Source organism: Haliotis rufescens, unplaced genomic scaffold (genome assembly GCF_023055435.1).
Source record: "Haliotis rufescens isolate VD_foot unplaced genomic scaffold, xgHalRufe1.0.p SCAF_58, whole genome shotgun sequence".
In the NCBI taxonomy this organism is placed as follows: Eukaryota; Metazoa; Mollusca; class Gastropoda; order Lepetellida; family Haliotidae; genus Haliotis; species Haliotis rufescens.
In genome coordinates this window covers 876,894-895,276 of record NW_025964312.1, presented here as the reverse complement: position 1 = coordinate 895,276, position 18,383 = coordinate 876,894, and the positions used below count along the sequence as shown (strand labels likewise).

The 18,383-nt window shown below is 37.8% G+C and overlaps 1 protein-coding gene and 1 pseudogene across 1 annotated transcript; both read left to right on the top strand.

Annotated features, from left to right (window-relative positions):
- The window catches only part of LOC124124428, a 63,818-nt pseudogene that overhangs the window by 41,514 nt on the left and 3,921 nt on the right, over nt 1-18,383 (top strand).
- On the top strand, nt 3,252-8,320 carry LOC125374492 (caspase-8-like). Its single transcript, XM_048385392.1, has 5 exons — nt 3,252-3,288; nt 4,382-4,949; nt 6,674-6,727; nt 7,157-7,341; nt 7,897-8,320. Exons 2-5 carry the CDS (start codon nt 4,394-4,396, stop codon nt 8,143-8,145), a joined length of 1,044 nt encoding a protein of 347 aa, XP_048241349.1. The 5' UTR covers nt 3,252-3,288; nt 4,382-4,393; the 3' UTR covers nt 8,146-8,320.

Below are 18,383 nucleotides of genomic sequence, written 5' to 3'. Positions count from 1 at the left end.
GTTTGTACGATTCCGACAATATCATGAACATGTATTTATACTGTCAAATAATGATGACACCAGGTTTCTCGAAATGGTGCTCGCAAACACCTACCCATCTTATCCTCATATAAACATAAAATTATCGAACGCTTTGGTTATGAGGAATCTGATGCAGATTGTCCCAAACATTAACTTGAAAAATAGAAACTATTGCAATTAATATTTCAGAATGATTATAAATAAGATTTAGCCCTCGTGTCTTTTAAAACTTTACGAAACAACTCTCGTCGAAAAAACTCCCCTGAAGGTCCATGTGTAGGAGTTCTGCTCCTTTAATGATTTGGGCGGTCGGGTAGCCAAGTGGTTAAAGCGTTCGCCCGTCACACCGAAGACCCGGGTTCGATTCCTGACATGGGTACAATGTGTGAAACCCATTTCTGGTGTCCCCCGCCATAAGATGTAATATTGCTTAAAGTGGCGTAAAACCATACCAACTCACTCACTGCTTTAATGATTAGTATATTATACCAAAAGACACTGACTATCACGGAAACTATCATCAGAAGTATCAGATCAATATAGAATACTATCACTGTTGTACGAATAATTAACGTAACAACACATTACAACATTAAAAACTTAAACTTAATTGCGACTCGATTGACCATAATCGGTTCCAACATGGTTCCGGGGTTTGTGCTGCAGAAGGTGAGCTATTGCAATGAATACACGCCTATAACCTTTCCACAATCATATTTTGAATATGAAATAATATCAGATGAGCTGTTTCGCGTCATAGATGTGTATGTTTACCCTGTACAGCAAAACAATTACATTCAGCAAAGAGAGTCCATTGACATCCCCAAATTAGGAATTCGTAGATCGCTATAATCGTGGGTTCCAAACCCAAATCGTCATGATTATGTTTGTCGATTCGTGAGTGCCATACCCGTAGTCATACGTTGTACACGCTGCATCACCTCGGGCTTTCCCATTGCAGCTGAGACACTTTTCAAAGTGGAGTTAAACTAAGTTTGCTAACCACTCACTTAAGTCGCATTCGAAATGTACCGATTGTTAATGAAAATTCCACCATTAATTTGTAAAAGACTCCATTCTAATGGTTAATCAGAGGCTTCAGGTCAAGATACTAAGTTGAAATCTTTTCAAGATACTAAGTTGAAATTTCAAGATAATCAGTTGAAATTTCAAGATACAAACTTAAAAAATGGACCTAAAAGGCTTCCGTACAATTATTACAGTGTTCACCTCGGCTTGGCCTTTGACGCCCAATGGAATGGATAAGCGAGAATAATTATTGTCTGGCGTTGACGTTTTATATTCTCTAACAATTCTAATAAGTATATGCTTTACGTTTGAGCTGTTACTAATTCCGAAAATATTGATAAGCAAACAGGGCTCTTACCATTCCTACAGCAAATCACGTAAGATTATAAACCGTTAACTACATCCGTAGATCAATCCGGATTCATCTATGTTCGTGTGTTTTCTTTTAGTATTTTATGTATGTTTGTAGACGCCCACAACAGTACATTGAAGGTGAGGTTTCCAGACACGATATTTTACTGTTTGTGCCTAAAGAATAGTCTCCATCCTTTAAATTTTTCGATTTGTGTTGCCCTTTATCCCAAATCACTCATTCACTGTGCGTACGTATTACCTATAATAGGATCATTTTGTTCTGTGTTGCACCTTTGTCATAAGATGGCCTCACTGTTCCCTACACCTGATCTTTTGTTCATCATATATCTTTAATAATTTCAAATTTTGTTGTGTAAGTATATTACTTCAAAAGCGTAATAAAATTCCTGCTTGTTGGGTTGTCAGGGTTACAGCATGTATAGGCTTAATTATAATATAAAATGCAACGTTTGATGGCAGACATGTGGAGGACATCTCCATATTTTAACGCATCAGTGACATAATTCATGTCAGATGCAGCTCTTTTAATTTTTTTACTTCTATTCATGTACGCGTTTGACTTGGCTTTGCATTCGTTTGTGAAGGGTGTCACCAGTGAGGCAGGATACGGAACGCCTTTTCGCGAACACCTGGTATCATCACTAATTGATAGTGTTTCATAAACACATGTTGATAATATAGTTGCAAACGTTTAAAACAGACTGTGGTTTTAACAGATATTTCTTATGATTATGGATTTAGTGTTATCGCTTTTCCCCCTAACATCCATGTCGTCTTGTCCTTTGGAAATCAGTAGGTTTTGCTTCAACTTCTTATTTAGCTTACGATCAACTTTAATGTATGTGTACCTTCTTCTGTTATATATTGGACCGCCTCCGTGGTCTGGTGTTAGAGCGTCCACTCGGACAGCAGAAAGTCCGGGATTCGATCCCCGGCCGCGTCATACCTAAAGACGTAAAAAGATGGTACTTGATGGTACCCTGTCAGGCGCTCAGCATGAAGGGGCTAAAACAAGGACTGGTCGGCTCAGTATACTGTGTCTGCGTTGGGTAGTTATGGTAAACGTCAGCTTGATATCTCAGTGGGCTAGTAGCACTATAAATCGGCATCAGTCCGGAGTAGTACAAACAGCCACACACACACACGTGCATGAACGTCGCTATATAAGTGCTATAATATGGGACGCGACGTTAAACATCTAACCTGTTATTCATTGGTTTGCATCACAGAAGCTGCATCTTCACTCACTACGAGTGTGTTTATTATATGTATGATGTGTGAGCGTATAATAAGGCCCCGTTTTCGAAACCTATAACGGATGGCAGAAACAAAAACTTATTTTAGTCCTAGTGCTTTTGTTATATAGATGCGAAAACATCCGATTTGTGCCACTCGGTTTCCAAGCTGTTTACACGATAATACAGATAACCTCCCTTATGCCGGGGAGGTACATGTACATATGTTGTATCCGGAAACGTAGATTAACAGCATGTTTGTACATTTTGTTTCCTATTTAAAATAACGAATACGTAACGAGATTGTGGTTTCAGATTACAGACTTATTGTGATCACTAGGCCCTGTGGTGTTAACGGGAGGAGGTATATGACTTTATTATGGTTTGGCAAGAGCCTGAGTAAGCCTTTGCCACCTGCGCCCTGGTTAGCAGTTAGGATCCCCGTAACCGCAACATGAAATTGATGTGAACAATTTTGCTGGAAATGTGACGCTCAGTGTCATGCGCCTCAACAATGCATTAACGAGATGTACCGCTGCGTCCTTACACCGTGAAGGCTTATCGATTGACCTACATATGACAGGCGTCCTGCACTCGAGAGGTGTGACTTCATTACGGATACAATAAGGTGATTATGTACGTACTATTATTTTATGGGAAGCACCTTTCACATTGTTCTTACATTAATGTATAGATCCTCACCTGGGAAGTAAACTTTAAGTTTAGATTTCGCCTCATAATTAAGATTGTGATGTCGTGTTCGTAGTTCCACCCAGTAGTGTCAATTTGTGATTCTTAATACACGTTCGGTTGACCTGACAGGTTATCCTGCCTAGGAGAGAGTTCAACCTCAGACATCCATGTGATGTGTGATGGTAAATTTACTTCAATCCACACAGCATAGCATTACACAGCTTCTTCTGTCCCGACTATGAAAACTAAAACGAAACAAGGAAGTATTTACAAGCGAGCCGGCAATAGCGCGTTTGCTGCCATGTCAACACAGGATAGTACTGCACTTGATAGTTAATAGAATAATAGAGTTTAAATACATATGTAAAGTGTATAGACATGTACATGTATAGAACCAGTGTAGTTCAGCTTTCTGAAATACAAAATGTCCAGCAATGTATGAGTTCAAAGGTTACCAATGAGTTATCTTCCTTCATTATGACAAGGGATAATAGCTCTGTGAAATAACATGTGAAGAAAGTGTAAACTGCAAATATTCGAAGAGTTTACACTGCTGTTAATGTGTGTGGCGTTGATCAATAAATTCGATGTTACAATGATACAGATGTGTTTCCGGATTGCGAGCCAATTTTGTAAGCACATGCACATGTACATGCACATGCAAGACCTACTTACATCCCTATCGGGGGCGGTCGGGTAGCCTAGTGGTTAATGTGTTCGCCCATCACGCCGAAGATCCGGGTTCGATTCCCGACATGGGTACAATGTGTGAAGCCCATTTCTGGTGTCCACTGCCTTGATATTGCTGGAATTGTGCAAAAAGCGGCGTAAAACCATACTCACTCACTCACTACATCCCTATCGCGTTGCATTCTCATGATATACTTACATCATATCATATACGCATAATAGACACATTTCATTCGTTGTGGAGCATTACATGGAAGTCTTATACATTGATATTCTTGGTATTTATACCGATATCAACCGTTACGTGGGTTTGCAAATATTTGTTGGTGTTTTTGCAGTGAAAGAAAAGGATGGAAGAATGTGAGCTTGACCTTAAGATGCCCTCGTTGCCATCATCTCCATCCAGCAGTCCAAATCCTTCACCTTCCGATGAGCCTGACTTAGAGTGGTGTTTGCGAAGAACGCATGATGTTGCTTTAATATATGCGGAGGACGACCAGGAGGAAGCTTTTAACATATTGACCGAAATGACTTCGGAAACAAACCTTGATGTCCGTCTGCAGACAGACGAGTGTTTTGGCGGAGGTCTTGTTAAGAAACCTGGTAGAATTGCCTCACTATGCTGGCTTGTGTTAGTAGTTCAAACACGTAATACAACCAACGACATGGTAGCAAAATTCACTAAAGACGAACTAATTGCGAAAATTCGTATCACAGAGGCCATGGATTATATTCGACCCCTTTGCACTGAAAAAGGACTTCCAAACTTATCAGGTCTGGCATCTATTGAGTCCTTACTTTGGGATCCATCAGCCAAAACGAGAACGAAGAGAAAGATTGAGGACTATATTAAATGGCAAAAGGAACAGGATGTAACACGGCGCATCGAAAATTTGAAACTTGATGGTAAAGTGCCAAACAAACTGATATCATATTTGTCCGAATAAAAACCTGCATTCTTCTATATTATCCCCATCAGGTTGCTCTTCACTTGAAACCTTTAAGTCCGAACCCCGCTACTGCCACAAAATCCTGGTAACAAGACGGAAACATCTATTTACTGTCATGAGGACAGAGCAACATACAGACGGCTTCACTCGAAACGGTGCCGTCCACATGTCTTATTATGTCTATCGGATACATCTACATCTACTTCGAATAGGCAACTATGCTTGTCGTAAGAGGTGACTAACTGGATCGGGTGGTCAGACTCGCTGACATTTTTTATGCATGTCATCGCATCCCAATTTGGTGGATTGATGCTCATGAAGTCAATCACTGGAATATAGCTCGAATATTGCTAAACAACAAACAAACATCTACAAGGTATCAGTTTTTATAGGGCCCACTTACACAAAATGTTCTTAGCGCTAAGATGATCGTAACTCCCATACTTAGGCTTACTTACGATAGTCTTAGCGCTAAGACCGCTTCGTGCAAGTGAGCACTGATGGTTAATTGCAGATTTCGCATACATTCCTCAAAATGGCAAAATGTCCATCAATGTTCTGTTTGGATGGATGTGATTTTATGCCTGGTTAACCATATGCACAGCGAATAAAGAGAATTTGATAATACTGGCTGAAAAACGCCTTAAAATCATTTCTGACAACACTCGCTACCAGACCCGTGAAGATTCCGGGGTAGAATAGGTCTTCAGCAACCCATGCATGCTTGTTTTGAAAGGTGACTATGCTTGTCGTAAAAGGCGACTAACGGGATCGGGTGGTCAGGCTCGCTGACTTGGTTGATACATGTCATCGATCCCAATTGCATGGATCGATGCTCATGATGTTGATCACTGGATTGTCTGGTCCAGACTCGATTATTTTTCAGACCGCCGTCATATAGCTGGAATATTGCTGAGTGCGGCGGTAAACAACAACAAACAAACAAACAAACCAACAGGGTCTTTCGAAACTGGCATGTTAAATGTTGTTTTTCTGTCATGATATTTTTGTGTCTTCCATGTTCAACATGTGTTGTAAACATGATTTCCCGGTTTTCAATGATCCCTTCACATAATTTACACCACTTTATTGCCCCATTTTATGCCCAATGGGATCTGTTTTGGCAGATAATAGAGACTGATTATACACTTTTTTTATTGCAGTATCATAATAAAACAGATGCGCCTGCAACCTAGGCACAGTACCTCTTGGTTGTTTGAGTCGATAGAGACCATTTTGTCATTGCGATAGAATGGAGAAAATGAAACTTGTATAGTACAGGATTTACTTCATGAGTATTTTCACCAGATTTATGAAATAAACAGTTAAATTTCGTTTCGTTAAAATATGTTTCACGAAAATAGATTTGATTCTTTTCAGTATAAGGAAACAATATATTGGTTGACTGATGGAACAAATACATACTTGAAAAGTGTTTTGAAATGAACTTTACTTTCTAAAAGAAAATTAAACACCATTCACGAGTGTATATTTTCCAGATTAGAAATGGATACCTCGTAATACTCAAATATTCGGAGTGATTCGCAAAATCTACCACTTTTGAATATTGCGGCGTCTATTTTTATCTTATAAATAAGACTATATTAGTGGAAGAACAAATATTTCATTTTCGGAAATGTTATATTAATATTAACTGTTATATTTGCTACTTGATTGCAGCTCAGGTGAACCTCTGTGACCCGGATTACGTGAAAACCAAACGCCTCTCAAACGTAAGTACTTTACACCTGTTACTGTTACTCGGTCCTGTCGAGCCTCTTGTTTACACTATAATGACATCTTGTGATGTAATAGTCCATGATCGCCCAGATAAGTCAAGATAGATATATACCACAATCCATGTATGAGTGAGTGTGTTTGGTTTAACGTCGCTTTCAACAGTATTCCGGTTTCTGCGTTTAACTTTCATTTGGAAGGAAATCTAAACAGATGCAGGACTCAGACGTTTACCAATATGGTGAAACCCATGAGCACGGGTAATATGACCCATACTGCATATACAGGAATGTATATATACAAATAACTTTAGGACAAGTCAACCCGGCATGCGACGACCTATACGACTTAACCACATTTCTTTTGCCCTTACAAAATCTTTAAACATAATGGAAAAACACATAATGGTTGCTTCTTCATGTTGATATTTACAGGTTTATGACATGAGTGGCGATCAAAAAGGGCTCCTGTTCATCATCAACAACTACGAATTTACAGATTCCAAAAAATATTCCAGCAGAGATAGCAGTTGTAAAGACGCAAAGTCCCTGAAAACATTGTTTGAGCAGTTTGGATTTAAAGTTGAAACGGAGAACAATCTGACAGCTCAGGTACTGCTTTGAGTTTATAGTTTTATTGAGAGATGGATTCATAAGTCATTGCGTTCATATACATTTATTGCGTTCATGTATCACCGGTCATAAATCTCACATATGCATAATGAGAAACAGAAACACGGTAATTTATAAGTACTGTTAACACTACGATATACGAGCCTTCTGTTTCAACATTTAAAACCAATGAAGAAGCCAATTCCTAACGGTAACATTGACACGTGGTACTCTTTTGGGTGTATCACATTAATGCCTGACCTAAAGCAACATTAAATAGAGATGTATAGAATGAACTGTTAATGAGGCCATCTTCACAAGTTGAGTTTGAAATGAAATTTAAAAAAACAGAACAGACATTTGGTGAACCTTACATTGCAGGTCAACGACTAGCTCATAGTTTGACCATGTTTTTGAATTCAGCCTTTAAGTATATAATTTGATTACACATTCATTAGGTGTCTTAAACTTTGAAATTTGTTTTTTCTAGTTTATGAACTGTTTGTTTTGCACAGTTTGTGACAAAGCAATGTTAATGGTGCTCCTTCTTTTCAGGGCATAATGGACAAATTTGTGCAACAAGTCGAAGCGTTTGAAAAGAGTGGCTATCGCTGCTTCGCTAGTGCCATTTTATCACATGGCATAAAAGGTGGCGTAGTCGGCACAGATGGCGACTCTGTGTCTATAGAAAAAATCAAGAATATATTTTTGGATGAACGCTTGATACTTCACAAGGACAAACCGAAGATCTTCTTTATTCAAGCTTGTCAGCAAGGCATGTCAGATAAAAGTATATCATTGTGAATCCTTTATTGCAACAATGCATTAATAATAACCCCTCCATACAATCAAGATAATTAGTCATGATGGACAGCTGAAAACAATGGATCGGTTGAAAAATAAGAAAACACTAATTTCTTTCTTTCTCAGGTCCGACTTCGCCCGATGTGACGCCTGAAAAACCAGGCAAATTACCTCAGGAAGGCGAGTGAGCTACAAATCTATTATTTTGAATCCCTAATTGCAACAATGTATGATATTAACCCCTCTATACAATTAAGATAATTTGGCTGAATGGACATCTGAAGATAAAGGAAGCGTTGAAATATATGAAAACAGTAAGTTTCTTTTTCTCAGGTCCGGCTTTGCACGCAGTGACTACTGGCAAACAATCCAAATAACACCCAGAAGCAAACTTTTACTGGACCTCAGCAACCGTGCCTGGTATATCCAATCATGGCTACCCATGGTTTTGTAATTTCATTTGAAGGAGTGCCTCGAGGTGTTTGGTTTACGCCATGTTCACATAGTACACTTGGTTCCTCCTGTGAACACTTTAGTATTGACAAGTACTATAAATTCATCCTCCCATTTCAAATATCCAACAGTCCTCCCTGCCACTGATATTATGTACCATTATCAAGTTTTTGTACCATTGCTGTCTGGACGCGGCGTTTCACCCTCTTACTCATATTCATATTCTCACGTAAATATTAAGAATGCTACTCTTGATATTTTCTGCGGCCTCTTAGAAATATATCAACGGTACCTGTAGAACAGGACGTGCTTACCCTTTCCGGGACACCTGGTGTCATCACTGATTTTCAATGTTCATATATAAGAGCAAAATTTGGTTATGATTTGTATCACGTAAATGTAGTATCACGAATGTGTGACTGTCACGCCTGCACATGTACATATATGTCAGTATACACACACAGAAAGATGCAACTATCACGTTTCTGTTATAGGTTACGGGGCACTGAGGGATGAAAACGATGGATCGTATTTCATTAAATATCTTGTGCGTGAATTCTCAAAGTATGCCCATCGAAAAGATTTGGACAACCTGATGTCTCAAGTGAGTCCGACTTTTTAACTTTATGAGTTGATCTGTATTGATAAGGGAGCCATACAAATCTAAATCTAACTTACATCAAAACATACGCTTATACGCTTCCAAAACATACGCTCAGAAAGACCAGGTACCCTGCGTGGTTGATTTGCTATGTTATTGGCAGTTTGTCACATATTTCATTGGGAATAAGTCTTGATGATTGGCCGTTTGTTTATTTCTTTGTTGTGAAAGTCAGCAATATTACAGCTTTATGGCGATGGTCTGTAAATGTTCGTGTCTGGATAAGACAATCCAGTGATTGGCATCATGACATCATCCGCCAAGTCAGAGAGCCTGTCCACCCCATCCCGTTAGTCGCCTCTAACGAAAAGCATAGTCACTGTGCCTGATGAGAGAATTCAGAACAGGTTTTGCGGAAAAAGGGCATCCTGCTTGGGGTGGATCGTCATGATCAACACTTTGTGTTCGGCGAAATCTGTTCCTCAAATAACAATTTGTTAATCATATCGCAGACGTAACATTGTTTATAAGACCACAAACGATGAATGAGGAGGTGTGAGGTTTATAGACTTAGGTCGGATATATTCAAGAAGGGGTTGTATGGCAGATGTCAAAGAAAAATATAATGTTACAGGATAATGTGCTTTTGTAGGTTGCATTCGACGTTGAGCGCACAACATCAATGGATCACAGTTCTCAGATCATCGAGAGAAAATCAACCTTACTAAAGCAGCTGTTCTTCTTTCCAGGGATTAAGGGACAAATGTGTTGAAAGCAGAAAAATATCAATTTCATATATTGACTTCAATTCAAATGTGACTATATGGGGATCGGGAGCCCGGTCTTCTGGGTGACGAGGTAAAGCTTCAACCAATCTGTCCTACAAGGAAGTGTCTTGTTTGATATCACATATGTCAACAAGCGTTGACTACAGAAGCAAGCTCTCAGGGTTGCCAACGTAGTTTAAATGCTTCATTCTTTGAGAGTTGTGGTGTTTGATATCCAGTTGGACTTAGGGACCAACCATTTGATATTCTGGAGGAGGCCTAGGATTTTGTGTGGAGAGTAGATATTGCTTCAGGAACAGCTGAAAAAAAGGTATTTTTTAACTGAGAGGCTAAATATATTTTGGAAAAAGAACCAAATGGAAAAAAATATTATCTGTGACTGACTGTATTATTTTAAACATTCCAAAGCACATCTATTTATTTCAAGCCTTTTCTGGGACAATATTTAAAACATGCAGGAAACACAAATATCAAATGGTCGGTGTCTTAGTGTATTATTGTCCATTATCATTCCGAGTATATACTTTTGAAATCAATTATTATATTTCAAGAGTTCATCAGTTGATGCATACTGTCATTTCTTAGTGAACCTTGCATCAGAACCTTGCTGCTGGTATATAAGGTTAAAATGCATTGAAAATCATCCAGCTTGTCATATGTGTATAATTATTTAAAATTCGTTGTTACTGTGCGTTGGAACCGGATGTATTCGGCAAAGACATTAGAATTCATAATTGTGAAAAAAAGACAACTGTTTCAAAATTATATCCACCTGATCGTTTACTTCTATTTGAAGTTTTCAATTAATCAATATTAAAACAATTTGAAAGTTTATACAACCTCTTCTGGAGGTTTCTGCTTTCACTGCAAATACCGAAACGTCGTATGTTGTCATTGGTCGGGAAAAAAACGACTAAAAATTCATGAACATTTATTTATTGGTGAGCGTCCAGAAAGTGTCCGGAAAAGCGTAAAGAGTTTTTCAAGCGTAAAATGGACGGAAAAACGATGCTTTTTGTTAACTTCAATCAGATGGCGCTGATCCCACGACGCACGTGATACCAAAGACATCCTTTAGAAAGAATTAGGTTTCGTATTTCTGGCATGCCTTGCTATAGTATCTGTCGCGCGCAGTGCAGCGAGCTTTGCTGAGAAGTCAGTTTTAGGATATGTTAATGGAATCCAGAAACGCGGCAAGAAGTCAAATCAAACCATGTTAGCAAGTTTATTGAGATAACATATCCCTCCGCTATGCAAAGTTACCTCTATGAGATAATGGGTTGTGTTTTATTTGGTAATAACAGTAACTAATTTTTTAATGTGCAATTTGCACGACATACGGTTTTTTCCATAGGACAAGAGGTCGGTCACATCACGTTTTTCACGTGACTGTATTCTTGAAATGACGTATAAACAATATGTTCCTACAGGTAATACATGTCATAATTTGACAAAATGTATTGACTCAGAGCATTATTGTTCATCACAGCATATAGACTCGGCATGCAGTTGAAATCTTCGGCCATTCCATTATTGATAATCCTTCTTGAAGAGGTATAAAATCAGAAGCTGCAATAACGCACTTTTTTCTCTTTATCTTTTAATTGGCATGTTAGTCTTCTATTTCGTAACTCATTTTTATTTGCTGTGGAGTTTCGGGTTTGGGCTGTTTGCTGAATAGAACAAGGGCTCGTGAAGAACAAGAGCACAATGTAGAGATTAAAGTATTACCACCTCATACAAGTCTGTTTATATCAGATATGTTATTGTGATTTGAAATCTCTTTTTGAACAATTACGAGTTATTGTATACTGTATTCTTTCGTTATGGTAGAATAATGATTTTCTATGTTGCTTCTTGAATTATCCACAAATAATGAGAACTACAATGTAAACATCTATCTGGAGATATACAATAATGCTACTGAAGTGCATATCTGAAAAATTGGACTAATCGACAAATATTTCTTTCTTAAACACTGCCCGTTAAAGGCATTCTAATCATGATATTATACTATGTATAGTTTAAAAGTTGAGAAATATTGCATTTGATGTAATGGCAAATTGTGTATCTATCTACATTTTGAATTCATTATAATTTCTGAAATAAAACCTTCACATCAGAAAGTGATATAAACGAATGTGATATATAATGTGATAATTGAATTATAAAATTCCTATTATGAATTAAATATACTGAAATTTGATAGTACAAGCAAATTATTTTTAATCTGTTCGTGTGAGTAGCTAACCAGAGATCGAGACAACTCACTAACGTAACCATTTGTGAAAAATCAAATGTTCAAAGTTTAGGCTTTTAACACGTGCATTGACAGACAATGACATGTGTGAATGACAGACAAGAAAACAAAGCAATGATTAAATTATGAATCCAATAAATTTATCAATAAAACTAAATATACAGACAATAAGAGTTTAATTTCTCATTGTTGGAAGGTGTTTAATAATAGTTTTTGTTTGATTGTTTTTGTTAAACGCCGCACTCAGCAATATTCCAGCTATATGAAGGTGGTTTGTAAATAATCCAGTCTGGGCCAGACAATCCAGTAATTGACATCAAGAGCACCGATCTACGCAATTGGGATACGATGACATGCATCAACCAAGTCAGCGAATCTGACCACCCGATTAGTTAGTCGCCTACGTTCAAGCATGGGTTGTTGAAGGCCTATTCTAACCCGGATAGTTTTCACGGATAATTTTTTAAATATTATTGTACAATGGAATTCTGTATATGTCCATGATAAGTGTGTATAAGTAGATGGATAATACAACTATACACGCCAATTAAATGGGTTAGACTGCATATGGTTCAATGATGAGCTCTTTTACAAGTCAATATTTCAAGACATGTATTTGCTACTCATAATAACTCCACAAAAGCTACACAATAGCGACAAGACGGTACCAGCATCATAGATACCAATTGTACAATTTCGAACATGAGATACATATAATTACTTTAAAGTTAAAACATGTATCTAAATAGTAAATTAGAAGGATTAAAATTATACATTCCCGACATTTTTCGTATTTTGTTTTCGTTTGGAGAGAGTTGCAGTGACAGTAGTGACAGGTATCTGAGGGGTGCAAACAGGTGTCGAGTCGCTATCTCAAATTTCGTAGATCTAAAGGTCACGACGGCGATACAGACCGTGAGGTAGTTAACCTCACAGTCGGTGAACCATATTATTTTCCCTTCCGCCTAGGACTTACTGCAATGCAATAGCCCCAAATGAAACAAGCCTAGATGTTCAACAAGTTCCGGCTGAAATTCCGATCACTGGGGCTCCTTTTAAATATAAATATAGTTTCTCGTATAAATCAAATTTATATTTTCAGACACTAACCGTGAGGTACACCTATCCAAAAGATCCCATGCATGTCTATATTTCTTCAGACAGACTCTCCATGTTCCTATCAATATATATCAAACGACACATCAATTAAATATTACAACACTAGTAAATAAGTTATATTCGCATGTGAGCGACGATCCTACAATATCCTTTTGCACAAAATACATATATACTGATGAATTAACGTAGTAATACTAAGCAAATATGTCCAGATGTATACATCAGTTTCATCTCGTGATCTTTATTCGTGCTTTTAGCTCTTTTTCTACAGGAAATTATGGGATATTACATCACAACAGAAAGCCAGCATTTCTTCTGTATGTATTTATATATGTAAATATCGTTTTATTGTCAACACTGATGCAGTGAACGTACCACAGACCTGAAGCTAGAATAACATCTAATCTCTCAATTAAACATATTTTACAGATAAAAAACAGTTGTAAAACAATAGTTATAGAATATAATAAAAAGAACCCAAATATTGGGTTGTATCTATTTCAGGGTCTGTATGACAGACAAACCTGATGCTTTTAAGCATAAAGATAAGTTAGTATAGCTGTTGTATATATATTCAAATATATTTCAAATATAAGATGAGTGGTAACTTTTTATGTCATTATTTCAAATTAAAATGATAGGACAGCAGGAAAGCATGCATGACACTTTAATATACTTATCTTATTAACCAAATAGGTTTTTTTAAAGTAAGAGCAACATGTATATCGAGAGTATACGTTTGGTGCGTGACTTATCACAGACTACTTTCAAAAAGGGTGCATATTCTGTTCATCGGCAATAAATGACACAAAACGTTTCACACGGGTAAATACGATTTACTTCAGAACTAGTATAGATTATTTTAGGTTGGGGGAAAAGGTATGTAATTAACAGGATTTAGGCTTTCGGCAAGCATCGTGCTCAGGGTGTTGTTTGGGCAGATTAAAATAATTTGGGTGCTGGCTTGGGCTTTGGACATAATGTTGCTGGAATATTGCCGAAAGCGGCGTAAAACAATACTCACTTGGGCTTTGTGTTGGACGTGTAGACGGCATTTCCGTGTTTGACGTATCAATGACCAAAATGATGTCTGATGCAATTCTCTATTTTGACTTGAACTGTATGTTTCCGTGCCTTTTCGGGGGAACAATTGGCTTGCCTTTGCATGTGTTTGTGGCGGGTGCCACTAGTGGATCGGGGTGAGCTCGCCTTTTCTCGCGAGCACCCGATGTCATCATTTTTTATGGTGAATCATGACACATGCTCCTGGTGTTGTCAGAATCGTGAAGTTGGTGCTACTTTTGGCAAGGGTGTCTTGTGATAATGGAAAGGTTTCTGCCGCTTTTGTAAACTGATCAACATGAGACATAATGTCAGTGTATATGGTCATGTAATAAGAAACAAACGGCGAGTGGGAGTTGTTTATTGTACGATAAAAAACGATCATGACTCGTTTATTACTTATATGGGATATCAACATTACGTACCGCCTCTTTACGAGTGTAAAATTAGGAACATATACACCCTTTAAAAATATTTCCCCGTACTAAAATAATGATGACTCCCTGAATATAATCTGACCGCGGCAATGTCAGATAAATCCATTTTATGAACAGGGGGGTTTGAATTTGGTTTTTCCCGCATATTCTCACAATTTTCTCGTCGATTATCTGTACCTTTTTTTCCCAATACTGATTGTCATTTCACTCTCACTTTCGAATTCGATTGTTCGGACACTGCATATATCTACCTTCCCCAGCTACATCTATTGGGAACAACTCACGAGACACTTGCCTCTCACAAATAATGTCAAATTAACGACGTCCTCAAGTTGCGAGTGCATGTTCGAATCTCCATAAATGACGTCATGATAGAATAATGTTTTTTATCGTGAAATAACGCTTCCTTCGTCTTTGTTCTTTGCGATTTATCGTGTAGCTATCTTATATCATCAAATGTCAATTTCTAATTGCTTTAAATGTGTCTTGATATATATTATCCTTTGGTGTGCAATATTTCTGGTTGATAAATGTAACATATGCTTACTTTTAAGAATAGCGACTATACATTTTTATATCACTTTATCAGGTCTCTGTAACATTTGCGAAATAATACAAATGTAATAATACAACTGAACCTAAATGTATGCATGTTGTAATAACCTTAATTTGCTTAGTGCGGCATTAAATAACAAACAAGCAAAACATAATATCTTTAAGAATTATGTTAACAATGCCGATACTAAAAATAATCTCCACCATCTCCATACCTCTTTCTCTATGTTTAATATAAAAAAACATAATAACTTTTTTTAATAATCTAAAGGAATAATAAAGACAACAATATCATAATAATATCATCATTATTTATGTTAATTATCCTCAACTGAAGTAGTCCTCCACACTGTACATCCAGAGAAGACATCCATGAACATATTAACTACATGTATGTAACATTAATTAATGGAAATTAGATGAACAGTTGAAGTTAGGAAATGATATTATTCGGTCGAACGTCTGTCAGCCAATACTGCATTATTGAATTGTGAGCCTACGATGATTTGTGCAAGGCTTCTCTCATAAATGTCATGACGCATTTTAGGTCAGGGTTCTATACTCGCATTGATGTGCTGACTTATTATTTCGTTAATTTCAATATTTACAGTATTCATGAAGAACATTTCACGTGGGACCAACCGAGGGAATTATGATTATCGACTTGCTAATTATTTTTGATATTCATGCTAGCTCAAACGATCTATTGCTTCGATTAATTGTTATGGTATCCACAAAATAAGTAGGAGTCTGGACCAGACAATCCAGTGATTGATATCACGAGCATCGATCCACGAAATTGATATACAATGACATGCATCAACCAAGTCAGCGAGCCTGACCACCCGATCCCTTTTGTCGCCTCTTATGACAAGCATAGTCGCCTCTAACGGCAGGCATGGGTTGCTGAAGACCTATTCTAACACGGCTCCTCACAGGATTCAACTGATATTAAGATGAAATAAAACTGAATTATATTTGCTGTGTACATATCAAAGTTTGCCAAATTGTTTCAAAATGTTTGGCCACAGCAAGGCTACATATTCACAACATATTGTGCTGGGCACAGTATAACTGAGGGAGGGCCGTATTCCTCCTTGTGGGTCACCTGCTTGGCAATATGGGTCGGGAAAACTGCAGGGGGTGAGGGCAGTTAAGTTGATGGCACAGCCAGATAAGAGAGATCATTCTACAAATGTGAAACCTCATTCCAGAAAGGAAGAGACGAAAGCTGAAACTTGGTGAAATTTACAGAACAAAGGCAGTTATGTCTAGTTTCATTTAAATGTGTGTGTAGAAAAAGAAGAAGAAGAATTGTACAGCATAAAAATGGCTACGAAGTTCGGGTAGATATGCCTAATGCCCGGCCAGTATGACCTTTGAGAGGGGGGGGGGGGGGGGGGGGGGGGGGGAGAGAACCAGAAATGGGCTTCACACATTGTACCCATGTCGGGAATCGAACCCGAGTCTTCGGTGTGACGAGCAAACGCTTAAACCACTAGGCTATCCAAACAGCCCCAATTAAGAAGTGATACACATAAGGAAGAAAATATATGGATGTCAACGTCTTTATTATGAGGAACACAACGTTTCGGAGTTTATACTTACGCCTTCACCAGTGAATAAATGCTATGAGGCAAAGAACGTGGTATGGACAGTTTTCGGATTTTTGGTGGAAGGCTCGGTGGCTGTGTTCGATCGCTGACTTTGTGTGCCTTACTAACGGTGTGGGTTCAAATCCCGTACGGGAATCTGTACTTTACCAGGGAAGTGTTAATCCAATTATAACATTTGTTTTCAAGAAAGCACAATATATACATTGTATATTCGGCTTTGGAGGGGTAATAATATCTCAGGTATTTAGGGGTATTGATGACGACTTGGAGGAGCTTCGTAACGCACGTCTTCTCAATTCAGGGATTGGTAACGCAAAATGTATGTGTGTGTGTGTGTGTGTGTGTGTGTGTGTGTGTGTGTGTGTGTTGGGGTGTGTGTTGGGGTGTGTGTGTGGGGAGGGGGGGGGGGGGGGCTATTGGATATTACATAAAACATTCATCTTGAGCGGGATGGTAGAAGAATAAGCATGTTAACTATGATCTTCTTAAGGTGGAGAATGCCGCGCATGAATATATTAATGAGATTTCCAGGTACATGGGGACCAGGAATATCCAGGAGGAGAGTTGGGTAAAGTAGATTGAATTAACAACAAGTAAGGTCATTTAGAGCGGGACGGTATTCGTAGATGGATTAGCTTATGAACTCTGATTATCTTAAGGTAGAAAATGAGCATCCGCGATGTTCGACCTGGTAGAAATGTAATCACAAACTCATTCAGTTACTTGAACCGAATGTTCATCTTAATTGTTATGGATAGTCACGCAGCCGTGATCCGGAGAACAGGGTGTCATTAGAAAAAAATAAAGTAATAATAGGATTACCAGAAAAAAAAGGGGTACAACACCGAAGCCTATAAGCTTCGCTCAGGAACACCAGAGTAAGTTAAAACGGCCCCATAATTATGAATGACAGGCTAGTCGGGTATTGCTACATGTATATGCGAAAACAACGTTATAAAAATGAAGAGCAAAACTGATGAAAGTTACCAATAAAGGTGTATAAGTGTTATATTGTCACTGCAAAAGTAATGAGTTGTTGTCTTTAGTATCAACATTCAAATACGTAGTGTAAATATTGCAAGACATTGTATTTCTGAAGACACCCCGATACAGTTTTTAGCGCTTGAAAACAGCCTTGTGTTTGGGTGTTTCAGTAGTTTAAATTGCTGCACTTGATATTGTTGATTAAACTTTGATACTATGAACATTATAGGGTTATATGAGAATTGAGTATATATGAGATATGACTTTAGAAAGATAACATGCGTTAATGAATATCTGATACATATACATGTATTATTCAACAACTCTCCTTTTAAGTTTTTTTCCCTGACTTATAAGTAAATG